This window comes from Engystomops pustulosus, unplaced genomic scaffold (genome assembly GCF_040894005.1).
Source record: "Engystomops pustulosus unplaced genomic scaffold, aEngPut4.maternal MAT_SCAFFOLD_59, whole genome shotgun sequence".
NCBI classification, from domain to species: Eukaryota; Metazoa; Chordata; class Amphibia; order Anura; family Leptodactylidae; genus Engystomops; species Engystomops pustulosus.
The window spans coordinates 265,578-279,840 of record NW_027284967.1 but is presented as its reverse complement, the minus strand read 5'-3'; the positions used below and the strand labels follow the sequence as shown (position 1 = coordinate 279,840).

Below are 14,263 nucleotides of genomic sequence, written 5' to 3'. Positions count from 1 at the left end.
CCTAGCCTCCAGGTGTAATAGTACAGTCCATTATTATCACATGCAGCTGTCAGGATAGCCCTAGCCTCCAGGTGTAATAGCACAGGCCGTTATTATCACATACAGCTGTCAGGATAGCCCTAGCCTCCAGGTGTAATAGCACAGTCCATTATTATCACATGCAGCTGTCAGGATAGCCCTAGCCTCCAGGTGTAATAGCACAGTCCATTATTATCACATGCGGCTGTCAGGATAGCCCTAGCCTCCAGGTGTAATAGCACAGTCCATTATTATCACATGCAGCTGTCAGGATAGCCCTAGCCTCCAGGTGTAATAGCACAGTCCATTATCATCACATGCAGCTGTCAGGATAGCCCTAGCCTCCAGGTGTAATAGCACAGTCCATTATTATCACATGCGGCTGTCAGGATAGCCCTAGCCTCCAGGTGTAATAGCACAGGCCATTATCATCACATGCAGCTGTCAGGATAGCCCTAGCCTCCAGGTGTAATAGCACAGTCCATTATTATCACATGCAGCTGTCAGGATAGCCCTAGCCTCCAGGTGTAATAGCACAGTCCATTATCATCACATGCAGCTGTCAGGATAGCCCTAGCCTCCAGGTGTAATAGCACAGTCCATTATTATCACATGCAGCTGTCAGGATAGCCCTAGCCTCCAGGTGTAATAGCACAGTCCATTATTATCACATGCAGCTGTCAGGATAGCCCTAGCCTCCAGGTGTAATAGCACAGGCCATTATTATCACATGCAGCTGTCAGGATAGCCCTAGCCTCCAGGTGTAATAGCACAGTCCATTATTATCACATGCAGCTGTCAGGATAGCCCTAGCCTCCAGGTGTAATAGCACAGTCCATTATTATCACATGCAGCTGTCAGGATAGCCCTAGCCTCCAGGTGTAATAGCACAGTCCATTATTATCACATGCAGCTGTCAGGATAGCCCTAGCCTCCAGGTGTAATAGCACAGTCCATTATTATCACATGCAGCTGTCAGGATAGCCCTAGCCTCCAGGTGTAATAGCACAGTCCATTATTATCACATGCAGCTGTCAGGATAGCCCTAGCCTCCAGGTGTAATAGCACAGTCCATTATTATCACATGCAGCTGTCAGGATAGCCCTTGCCTCCAGGAGTAATAGCACAGGCCATTATTATCACATACAGCTGTCAGGATAGCCCTAGCCTCCAGGTGTAATAGCACAGTCCATTATTATCACATGCAGCTGTCAGGATAGCCCTAGCCTCCAGGTGTAATAGCACAGTCCATTATTATCACATGCAGCTGTCAGGATAGCCCTAGCCTCCAGGTGTAATAGCACAGTCCATTATTATCACATGAGGCTGTCAGGATAGCCCTTGCCTCCAGGAGTAATAGCACAGGCCATTATTATCACATGCAGCTGTCAGGATAGCCCCAGCCTCCAGGAGTAATAGCACAGTCCATTATTATCACATGCAGCTGTCAGGATAGCCCTAGCCTCCAGGTGTAATAGTACAGTCCATTATTATCACATGCAGCTGTCAGGATAGCCCTAGCCTCCAGGTGTAATAGCACAGGCCATTATTATCACATGCGGCTGTCAGGATAGCCCTAGCCTCCAGGTGTAATAGTACAGTCCATTATTATCACATGCAGCTGTCAGGATAGCCCTAGCCTCCAGGTGTAATAGCACAGGCCATTATTATCACATGCGGCTGTCAGGATAGCCCTTGCCTCCAGGTGTAATAGCACAGTCCATTATTATCACATGCAGCTGTCAGGATAGCCCTAGCCTCCAGGTGTAATAGTACAGTCCATTATTATCACATGCAGCTGTCAGGATAGCCCCAGCCTCCAGGTGTAATAGCACAGTCCATTATTATCACATGCAGCTGTCAGGATAGCCCTTGCCTCCAGGAGTAATAGCACAGGCCATTATTATCACATACAGCTGTCAGGATAGCCCTAGCCTCCAGGTGTAATAGCACAGTCCATTATTATCACATGCAGCTGTCAGGATAGCCCTAGCCTCCAGGTGTAATAGCACAGTCCATTATTATCACATGCAGCTGTCAGGATAGCCCTAGCCTCCAGGTGTAATAGCACAGTCCATTATTATCACATGAGGCTGTCAGGATAGCCCTTGCCTCCAGGAGTAATAGCACAGGCCATTATTATCACATGCAGCTGTCAGGATAGCCCCAGCCTCCAGGAGTAATAGCACAGTCCATTATTATCACATGCAGCTGTCAGGATAGCCCTAGCCTCCAGGTGTAATAGCACAGTCCATTATTATCACATGCAGCTGTCAGGATAGCCCTAGCCTCCAGGTGTAATAGCACAGTCCATTATTATCACATGCAGCTGTCAGGATAGCCCTAGCCTCCAGGTGTAATAGCACAGGCCATTATTATCACATGCAGCTGTCAGGATAGCCCTAGCCTCCAGGTGTAATAGCACAGTCCATTATTATCACATGCAGCTGTCAGGATAGCCCTAGCCTCCAGGTGTAATAGCACAGGCCATTATTATCACATGCGGCTGTCAGGATAGCCCTAGCCTCCAGGTGTAATAGCACACTCCATTATTATCACATGCAGCTGTCAGGATAGCCCTAGCCTCCAGGTGTAATAGCACAGGCCATTATTATCACATACAGCTGTCAGGATAGCCCTGGCCTCCAGGTGTAATAGCACAGTCCATTATTATCACATGCAGCTGTCAGGATAGCCCTAGCCTCCAGGTGTAATAGCACAGGCCATTATTATCACATGCAGCTGTCAGGATAGCCCTAGCCTCCAGGTGTAATAGTACAGTCCATTATTATCACATGCAGCTGTCAGGATAGCCCTAGCCTCCAGGTGTAATAGCACAGGCCATTATTATCACATGCGGCTGTCAGGATAGCCCTAGCCTCCAGGTGTAATAGCACACTCCATTATTATCACATGCAGCTGTCAGGATAGCCCTAGCCTCCAGGTGTAATAGCACAGGCCATTATTATCACATACAGCTGTCAGGATAGCCCTGGCCTCCAGGTGTAATAGCACAGTCCATTATTATCACATGCAGCTGTCAGGATAGCCCTAGCCTCCAGGTGTAATAGCACAGGCCATTATTATCACATGCAGCTGTCAGGATAGCCCTAGCCTCCAGGTGTAATAGCACAGTCCATTATTATCACATACAGCTGTCAGGATAGCCCTAGCCTCCAGGTGTAATAGCACAGGCCATTATTATCACATGCGGCTGTCAGGATAGCCCTAGCCTCCAGGTGTAATAGCACAGTCCATTATTATCACATGCAGCTGTCAGGATAGCCCTAGCCTCCAGGTGTAATAGCACAGTCCATTATTATCACATGCAGCTGTCAGGATAGCCCTAGCCTCCAGGTGTAATAGCACAGGCCATTATTATCACATGCAGCTGTCAGGATAGCCCCAGCCTCCAGGTGTAATAGCACAGGCCATTATTATCACATGCAGCTGTCAGGATAGCCCTAGCCTCCAGGTGTAATAGCACACTCCATTATTATCACATGCAGCTGTCAGGATAGCCCTAGCCTCCAGGTGTAATAGCACAGTCCATTATTATCACATGCAGCTGTCAGGATAGCCCTAGCCTCCAGGTGTAATAGCACAGTCCATTATTATCACATGCAGCTGTCAGGATAGCCCTAGCCTCCAGGTGTAATAGCACAGTCCATTATTATCACATGCAGCTGTCAGGATAGCCTTAGCCTCCAGGTGTAATAGCATAGTCCATTATTATCACATGCGGCTGTCAGGATAGCCCTAGCCTCCAGGTGTAATAGCACAGTCCATTATTATCACATGCAGCTGTCAGGATAGCCCCAGCCTCCAGGTGTAATAGCACAGGCCATTATTATCACATACAGCTGTCAGGATAGCCCTAGCCTCCAGGTGTAATAGCACAGGCCATTATTATCACATGCAGCTGTCAGGATAGCCCCAGCCTCCAGGAGTAATAGCACAGTCCATTATTATCACATGCAGCTGTCAGGATAGCCCTAGCCTCCAGGTGTAATAGTACAGTCCATTATTATCACATGCAGCTGTCAGGATAGCCCTAGCCTCCAGGTGTAATAGCACAGGCCATTATTATCACATGCGGCTGTCAGGATAGCCCTAGCCTCCAGGTGTAATAGCACAGGCCATTATTATCACATGCAGCTGTCAGGATAGCCCTAGCCTCCAGGTGTAATAGCACAGGCCATTATTATCACATACAGCTGTCAGGATAGCCCTGGCCTCCAGGTGTAATAGCACAGTCCATTATTATCACATGCAGCTGTCAGGATAGCCCTAGCCTCCAGGTGTAATAGCACAGGCCATTATTATCACATGCAGCTGTCAGGATAGCCCTAGCCTCCAGGTGTAATAGCACAGTCCATTATTATCACATACAGCTGTCAGGATAGCCCTAGCCTCCAGGTGTAATAGCACAGGCCATTATTATCACATGCGGCTGTCAGGATAGCCCTAGCCTCCAGGTGTAATAGCACAGGCCATTATTATCACATGCAGCTGTCAGGATAGCCCCAGCCTCCAGGTGTAATAGCACAGGCCATTATTATCACATGCAGCTGTCAGGATAGCCCTAGCCTCCAGGTGTAATAGCACACTCCATTATTATCACATGCAGCTGTCAGGATAGCCCCAGCCTCCAGGTGTAATAGCACAGTCCATTATTATCACATGCAGCTGTCAGGATAGCCTTAGCCTCCAGGTGTAATAGCATAGTCCATTATTATCACATGCGGCTGTCAGGATAGCCCTAGCCTCCAGGTGTAATAGCACAGTCCATTATTATCACATGCAGCTGTCAGGATAGCCCCAGCCTCCAGGTGTAATAGCACAGGCCATTATTATCACATACAGCTGTCAGGATAGCCCTAGCCTCCAGGTGTAATAGCACAGGCCATTATTATCACATGCAGCTGTCAGGATAGCCCTAGCCTCCAGGTGTAATAGCACAGTCCATTATTATCACATGCAGCTGTCAGGATAGCCCTGGCCTCCAGGTGTAATAGTACAGTCCATTATTATCACATGCAGCTGTCAGGATAGCCCCAGCCTCCAGGTGTAATAGCACAGTCCATTATTATCACATGCAGCTGTCAGGATAGCCCTAGCCTCCAGGTGTAATAGTACAGTCCATTATTATCACATGCAGCTGTCAGGATAGCCCTAGCCTCCAGGTGTAATAGCACAGTCCATTATTATCACATGCAGCTGTCAGGATAGCCCTAGCCTCCAGGTGTAATAGCACAGTCCATTATTATCACATGCAGCTGTCAGGATAGCCCTAGCCTCCAGGTGTAATAGTACAGTCCATTATTATCACATGCAGCTGTCAGGATAGCCCCAGCCTCCAGGTGTAATAGCACAGTCCATTATTATCACATGCAGCTGTCAGGATAGCCCTAGCCTCCAGGTGTAATAGCACAGTCCATTATTATCACATGCAGCTGTCAGGATAGCCCTAGCCTCCAGGTGTAATAGCATAGTCCATTATTATCACATGCGGCTGTCAGGATAGCCCTAGCCTCCAGGTGTAATAGCACAGTCCATTATTATCACATGCAGCTGTCAGGATAGCCCTAGCCTCCAGGTGTAATAGCACAGGCCATTATTATCACATGCAGCTGTCAGGATAGCCCTAGCCTCCAGGTGTAATAGCACAGTCCATTATTATCACATGCGGCTGTCAGGATAGCCCTAGCCTCCAGGTGTAATAGCACAGTCCATTATCATCACATGCAGCTGTCAGGATAGCCCTAGCCTCCAGGTGTAATAGCACAGTCCATTATTATCACATGCAGCTGTCAGGATAGCCCTAGCCTCCAGGTGTAATAGCACAGTCCATTATTATCACATGCGGCTGTCAGGATAGCCCTAGCCTCCAGGTGTAATAGCACAGTCCATTATTATCACATGCAGCTGTCAGGATAGCCTTAGCCTCCAGGTGTAATAGCATAGTCCATTATTATCACATGCGGCTGTCAGGATAGCCCTAGCCTCCAGGTGTAATAGCACAGTCCATTATTATCACATGCAGCTGTCAGGATAGCCCTAGCCTCCAGGTGTAATAGCACAGTCCATTATTATCACATGCGGCTGTCAGGATAGCCCTAGCCTCCAGGTGTAATAGCACAGTCCATTATTATCACATACAGCTGTCAGGATAGCCCTAGCCTCCAGGTGTAATAGCACAGTCCATTATTATCACATGCAGCTGTCAGGATAGCCCTTGCCTCCAGGAGTAATAGCACAGGCCATTATTATCACATACAGCTGTCAGGATAGCCCTAGCCTCCAGGTGTAATAGCACAGTCCATTATTATCACATGCAGCTGTCAGGATAGCCCTAGCCTCCAGGTGTAATAGCACAGTCCATTATTATCACATGCAGCTGTCAGGATAGCCCTAGCCTCCAGGTGTAATAGCACAGTCCATTATTATCACATGAGGCTGTCAGGATAGCCCTAGCCTCCAGGTGTAATAGCACAGTCCATTATTATCACATGCAGCTGTCAGGATAGCCCTAGCCTCCAGGTGTAATAGCACACTCCATTATTATCACATGCAGCTGTCAGGATAGCCCTAGCCTCCAGGTGTAATAGCATAGTCCATTTTTATCACATGCGGCTGTCAGGATAGCCCTAGCCTCCAGGTGTAATAGCACAGTCCATTATTATCACATGCAGCTGTCAGGATAGCCCTAGCCTCCAGGTGTAATAGCACAGTCCATTATTATCACATGCAGCTGTCAGGATAGCCCTAGCCTCCAGGTGTAATAGCACAGGCCATTATTATCACATGCAGCTGTCAGGATAGCCCTAGCCTCCAGGTGTAATAGCACACTCCATTATTATCACATGCAGCTGTCAGGATAGCCCTAGCCTCCAGGTGTAATAGCACAGTCCATTATTATCACATGCAGCTGTCAGGATAGCCCTAGCCTCCAGGAGTAATAGCACAGTCCATTATTATCACATGCAGCTGTCAGGATAGCCCTAGCCTCCAGGTGTAATAGCACAGGCCATTATTATCACATGCAGCTGTCAGGATAGCCCTAGCCTCCAGGTGTAATAGCACAGGCCATTATTATCACATGCAGCTGTCAGGATAGCCCTAGCCTCCAGGTGTAATAGCACAGTCCATTATTATCACATACAGCTGTCAGGATAGCCCTAGCCTCCAGGTGTAATAGCACAGTCCATTATTATCACATGCAGCTGTCAGGATAGCCCTAGCCTCCAGGTGTAATAGCACAGTCCATTATTATCACATGCAGCTGTCAGGATAGCCCTAGCCTCCAGGTGTAATAGCACAGTCCATTATTATCACATGAGGCTGTCAGGATAGCCCTAGCCTCCAGGTGTAATAGCACAGTCCATTATTATCACATGCAGCTGTCAGGATAGCCCTAGCCTCCAGGTGTAATAGCACACTCCATTATTATCACATGCAGCTGTCAGGATAGCCCTAGCCTCCAGGTGTAATAGCACAGGCCATTATTATCACATGCAGCTGTCAGGATAGCCCTAGCCTCCAGGTGTAATAGCATAGTCCATTTTTATCACATGCGGCTGTCAGGATAGCCCTAGCCTCCAGGTGTAATAGCACAGGCCATTATTATCACATGCAGCTGTCAGGATAGCCCTAGCCTCCAGGTGTAATAGTACAGTCCATTATTATCACATGCAGCTGTCAGGATAGCCCTAGCCTCCAGGTGTAATAGCATAGTCCATTTTTATCACATGCGGCTGTCAGGATAGCCCTAGCCTCCAGGTGTAATAGTACAGTCCATTATTATCACATGCAGCTGTCAGGATAGCCCTAGCCTCCAGGTGTAATAGCATAGTCCATTTTTATCACATGCGGCTGTCAGGATAGCCCTAGCCTCCAGGTGTAATAGCACAGTCCATTATTATCACATGCAGCTGTCAGGATAGCCCTAGCCTCCAGGTGTAATAGCACAGTCCATTATTATCACATGCAGCTGTCAGGATAGCCCTAGCCTCCAGGTGTAATAGCACAGTCCATTATTATCACATGCAGCTGTCAGGATAGCCCTAGCCTCCAGGTGTAATAGTACAGTCCATTATTATCACATGCAGCTGTCAGGATAGCCCTAGCCTCCAGGTGTAAAAGCACAGTCCATTATTATCACATGCAGCTGTCAGGATAGCCCTAGCCTCCAGGTGTAATAGCACAGTCCATTATTATCACATGCAGCTGTCAGGATAGCCCTAGCCTCCAGGTGTAATAGCACAGGCCATTATTATCACATGCAGCTGTCAGGATAGCCCTAGCCTCCAGGTGTAATAGTACAGGCCATTATTATCACATGCGGCTGTCAGGATAGCCCTAGCCTCCAGGTGTAATAGCACAGTCCATTATTATCACATGCGGCTGTCAGGATAGCCCTAGCCTCCAGGTGTAATAGCACAGTCCATTATTATCACATGCAGCTGTCAGGATAGCCCTAGCCTCCAGGTGTAATAGCACAGGCCATTATTATCACATGCGGCTGTCAGGATAGCCCTAGCCTCCAGGTGTAATAGCACAGGCCATTATTATCACATGCAGCTGTCAGGATAGCCCTAGCCTCCAGGTGTAATAGCACACTCCATTATTATCACATGCAGCTGTCAGGATAGCCCCAGCCTCCAGGTGTAATAGCACAGTCCATTATTATCACATGCAGCTGTCAGGATAGCCCTAGCCTCCAGGTGTAATAGCACAGGCCATTATTATCACATGCAGCTGTCAGGATAGCCCTAGCCTCCAGGTGTAATAGCACAGTCCATTATTATCACATGCAGCTGTCAGGATAGCCCTAGCCTCCAGGTGTAATAGCACAGTCCATTATTATCACATGCAGCTGTCAGGATAGCCCTAGCCTCCAGGTGTAATAGCACAGGCCATTATTATCACATACAGCTGTCAGGATAGCCCTAGCCTCCAGGTGTAATAGCACAGGCCATTATTATCACATGCGGCTGTCAGGATAGCCCTAGCCTCCAGGTGTAATAGCACAGGCCATTATTATCACATGCAGCTGTCAGGATAGCCCCAGCCTCCAGGTGTAATAGCACAGTCCATTATTATCACATGCAGCTGTCAGGATAGCCCTAGCCTCCAGGTGTAATAGCACAGTCCATTATTATCACATGCAGCTGTCAGGATAGCCCTAGCCTCCAGGTGTAATAGCACAGGCCATTATTATCACATACAGCTGTCAGGATAGCCCTAGCCTCCAGGTGTAATAGCACAGGCCATTATTATCACATGCGGCTGTCAGGATAGCCCTAGCCTCCAGGTGTAATAGCACAGGCCATTATTATCACATGCAGCTGTCTCTGCAATCTTTATTAGGGGCAATGTAGGCATTTATGGCTTAGTTCTTCCTCTGCCCACAAAGACCCTTACACTGTCTCAAGGCACATCATGTCATATTTCCAACAGTTTGCCATAGGTTTGCCATAGGTTGTAGCACCCTGTGGCGTTGCTTTCCCTGGGTAAAGCGTCTCCTCTAAGATAACGATTCGTCCTCCTTTATCTGGATTTCTTATTGTGCTGTAATGGCCTGAGATTCTTTTTTGTTGTGAGATTATATATTTTTCTACTCTTGGCTTCAGTTCTTCTGGATCCTTATTTTAACCCCTTCCCGCCTTTTTCGTTTTTGATCACGTTTTATAGAATTTAATTAGGGTTTTTAAAAATGGCAAAAAACAAGTGCCATTTTTTTACTTTGGCCGCTATTTTCCGTTATGGAGTTAAACGCAGTAAAAAAACACTATTATATTTTGATCGGGCATTTTTGGACGCGGTGATGCCTGATTTGTTTATGATTTAAACCCTAGATTGTCTGTACGATCCTATCATGTATGGGATTATATGGGGATTTTCCTCCTCATTCATTACAATGTGCTGATGTACACTGTAATGAATGGGTTAACACGGAGCAGCCTCAGGTCTTCCGAAGACCCAAGGCTGTCATGGAGACCGATTACCGCTCCCCCATGACGCCACCGGGAGCGACGATCCTCGGCAAGATGGCGGCCGCCGGGAAAACACCGGAATGCTGCAATATGCAGCAGAGACTTACCGGCTATGGAGAGGGATGAGCCGGTGCGTCCTCTCCATGCACCCGCACCCGGCATGTGATGTGCTATTAGGTCACATGTCAGTAAGGGGTTAAACACTCGTATTCCAGCCGGACTCAATCCTCGAGACCTTATGTACATTTATTGTATTGTCTCCCTGTTTGCGTATTTGGTTACATTGTTTTCTTACCTGTGACGATGATCTTGTTGCGTTTCCGGATCGATGGGATTCCCACTTAACGCTAGAACCTCACCCGCTCGGCATGAACGACCACTGAGCATCGCTTACATCTCAAACACGGCACACTTTTTCTATTTTTGTCATATGTTTTTAAAAGTATGGAATATAATTTGCTTTTAACTGGATTATGGGATGGATTTGGCCGAGGGCTGGACAACCCCTTCCTCTTTTCTCTGACTCTGGCTCTATACTCCGGGCACCAGTAAAGCGGGACGTCAGAGGGTGAGATGAGACGAGGAATTTTTTTCCCTTTCAAACATATCCCCAGGGTTCCTCCGGCTTCCGCCATAGACCTCTCTCATCCATATCTTGTAACCACTCTAATCTACAACCTACCCACCGGACCCGCTCTCCACCACCTCCACCACCCTCAATCTCTGGAGCATTATGGAACACACGTTCCATATGCAACAAAGTCACTGACATTCATGACCTCTTCATTTCTCGGAAACTCCTTCCTGGGCCTGACAGAAACATGGCGAACTCCCTTGGACACTGCCTCCCCTGCTGCTTTCTGTTATGGTGGCCTCCGCAATAAACCTGTTGGAGGAGTTGGCATCTTCCTGTCTGACAACTGCTCCTTCAGCCCCCTCCCACTTGTACCCTCTCTCACTTTTCCCTCTTTCGATGACCCCCTGGCCCTGCTACTGCTTTGATTGATCACTTTAATACCTGCCTCATACTTTAGAAACAAACTAGAGAACATTCCGCAAAGTATCAACCTTCATCCCCTGCAACCCACCCAGGATATCCAATCTCTGTCTTTCTATGCGGTGTGTGCCCCCTGGTCCGGTCCCCTCTATGCGGTGTGTGCCCCCTGGTCCGGTCTCCTCTATGCGGTGTGTCCCCCCCCGGTCCGGTCTCCTCTATGCGGTGTGTGCCCCCTGGTCCGGTCCCCTCTATGCGGTGTGTACCCCCCTGGTCCGGTCTCCTCTATGCGGTGTGTGCCCCCTGGTCCGGTCTCCTCTATGCGGTGTGTACCCCCCTGGTCCGGTCTCCTCTATGCGGTGTGTGCCCCCTGGTCCGGTCCCCTCTATGCGGTGTGTACCCCCCTGGTCCGGTCTCCTCTATGCGGTGTGTGCCCCCTGGTCCGGTCTCCTCTATGCGGTGTGTGCCCCCTGGTCCGGTCTCCTCTATGCGGTGTGTCCCCCCTGGTCCGGTCTCCTCTATGCGGTGTGTCCCCCCTGGTCCGGTCTCCTCTATGCGGTGTGTACCCCCCTGGTCCGGTCTCCTCTATGCGGTGTGTGTCCCCTGGTCCGGTCCCCTCTGTGCGGTGTGTGCCCCCTGGTCCGGTCTCCTCTATGCGGTGTGTGCCCCCTGGTCCGGTCCCCTCTATGCGGTGTGTGTCCCCTGGTCCGGTCCCCTCTATGCGGTGTGTGCCCCCTGGTCCGGTCCCCTCTATGCGGTGTGTGCCCCCTGGTCCAGTCCCCTCTATGCGGTGTGTACCCCCCTGGTCCGGTCTCCTCTATGCGGTGTGTGTCACCTGGTCCGGTCCCCTCTATGCGGTGTGTGCCCCCTGGTCCGGTCCCCTCTATGCGGTGTGTGCCCCCTGGTCCGGTCCCCTCTATGCGGTGTGTGTCCCCTGGTCCGGTCCCCTCTATGCGGTGTGTCCCCCCCCGGTACGGTCTCCTCTATGCGGTGTGTGCCCCCTGGTCCGGTCTCCTCTATGCGGTGTGTCCCCCCCGGTCCGGTCCCCTCTGTGCGGTGTGTACCCCCCTGGTCCGGTCCCCTCTATGCGGTGTGTACCCCCCTGGTCCGGTCTCCTCTATGCGGTGTGTGTCACCTGGTCCGGTCCCCTCTATGCGGTGTGTGCCCCCTGGTCCGGTCTCCTCTATGCGGTGTGTACCCCCCTGGTCCGGTCTCCTCTATGCGGTGTGTGCCCCCCCGGTCCGGTCCCCTCTATGCGGTGTGTGCCCCCTCGTCCGGTCTCCTCTATGCGGTGTGTCCCCCCCGGTCCGGTCCCCTCTGTGCGGTGTGTGCCCCCTGGTCCGGTCTCCTCTATGCGGTGTGTCCCCCCCGGTCCCCTCTGTGCGGTGTGTGCCCCCTGGTCCGGTCCCCTCTATGCGGTGTGTCCCCCCTGGTCCCGTCACTTTTGTGCTTTGTTTTGTCTCCAGGTTCTCATGGACAGGACGATCCTCAGCTGGGAACAGGTAACAATCCTGGGCAGGTATGGGGCTTGGATAATTGAGGACCGCTGGTAACGCCTCTCCTTCCCCTGCAGGTGACATGCTCGCCATCATATTCGGAATACTTTTTGCTGTAACTGCCGTTGCCTTCTTTGTTTATGTGAGGAAGAACCGCCGGAGGACCCAAAGGTAACGTCCTGACACCCCCCCCCCTGCACCTGAAAAACAAGGATCCATAAAGTACCGCCCCAAGAATCCAGGACCGGAAAGGGGTGACTACCCAAGGACCATCCTGACATGGCAGACGTGGCTGTCTCCAAGGAGGTTCTGGACCTCTTATCCTGGCTCCTAGTAGGACTCATGAGATGTTCTGTCCAGTACACAAGGTGGAGGTCCAGCCCGGTTCTGGCATCGTGGTCCAGGCTGCCTGTGCGGTGATGGGGCACCCCCTGTTACCCCCCCAGTTCAGTTGGGGTGGAGTGGGAGGGCAGTAGGATCTTCCTTGGGCCCGGCCATTGCTGACCAACCCCCTACCTAAAATAACCGCACAGACAACCTCGTATAAGGTGGAAGGTGATTGGTCGCAGCCGTTACTGAAAAATGTTTACAATCTGAAAGAGACAAAACTTTATTGATACACAAATAACGCAACAAGTAAAATGATGGGTGAGCAGAATTCTGGACAACAGACCCAATAATTGGCACCGATAGCTTTTCCAAGAATTTGTTCTGGTCCTCGGCTTTAATTACAGATACTCAGAAAACGCGCTCAGCGTCTACCAAAACCGCTGCCGCCAACCTCCCAGCCGGGGGCGAGAGCAGAGGGGACAACATTCAACTCAATATAAGACCAGCCCGGTCCTATAGTGCACCCCCCCGCCCCATGAAGGATCCGCCATAAGGCACCTCATCACCTCCGGAGCAGCCACCACCACATGTGATAAAAAACGTATTATCAACTTTCACGTGTCCTGTGCGGACCTAGCACCGCCCACCTGACAGGGGAATAACTCCCCAAAATCACACGAGTGACCCTAATACAAACATGGGAGGGAGGGAGGCAGAAACTTCCAGAGCCCAGAAGATGGCTTCCCTTCCTGAGCCCCCATAGATCCCCCCACTATCTCCTCCCCCCAATTCAGAAGCACCTATCATCTGGCACTAATATTCCGCCCGCTGTGACTCCTCCCATCACTCGGCTAACAATTATTTACATTTTTTTTTGTTGTAGGTCGTCAGATTCAAAGTCAAATGTCATCTATAAAGCTGCGACTGCCGAGGAGAACATGGCGTGACCACCCCCACGACCACGTACATGGTCCACGAACTGACCACAAGGACAACGGCCCAATGCGGGAGGTCACATGAACAGATCCATCCCACCACCAGAACTTGTCCCAGATGTGGGGGGGAGGGGGTTGTTACCACTAGAACTTGTCCCAGATGTGGGGGGGGGGAGGGGGTTGTTACCACTAGAACTTGTCCCAGATGTGGGAGGGGGGGGGGGGGGTGGTTACCACTAGAACTTGTCCCAGATGTGGGGGGAGGGGGTTGTTACCACCAGAACTTGTCCCAGATGTGGGGGGGGGGTTGTTACCACCAGAACTTGTCCCAGATGTGTGTGGGGGGGGGGGGGGTTGTTACGACCAGAACTTGTCCCAGATGTGGGGGGGCTGGGGGGGTTGTTACCACTAGAACTTGTCCCAGATGTGGAGGGGGGGGTTGTTACCACCAGAACTTGTCCCAGATGTGGGGGGGAGGGGGTTGTTACCACT

General features: G+C 50.4%; 1 protein-coding gene across 1 annotated transcript in view; it reads left to right on the top strand.

The window, feature by feature from the left end:
* LOC140106883 (carbonic anhydrase 9-like) overlaps positions 1–13,892 on the top strand; it is a 178,607-nt gene extending 164,715 nt beyond the window's left edge. The window contains exons 10-12 of the mRNA XM_072131507.1: positions 12,477–12,512; positions 12,584–12,677; positions 13,720–13,892. Of these exons, the coding sequence (XP_071987608.1) occupies positions 12,477–12,512; positions 12,584–12,677; positions 13,720–13,783 (194 nt within the window). The 3' untranslated portion in view covers positions 13,784–13,892. The remainder of the gene's footprint in view (positions 1–12,476; positions 12,513–12,583; positions 12,678–13,719) is intronic.
* Positions 13,893–14,263: the final 371 nt, after the last annotated feature.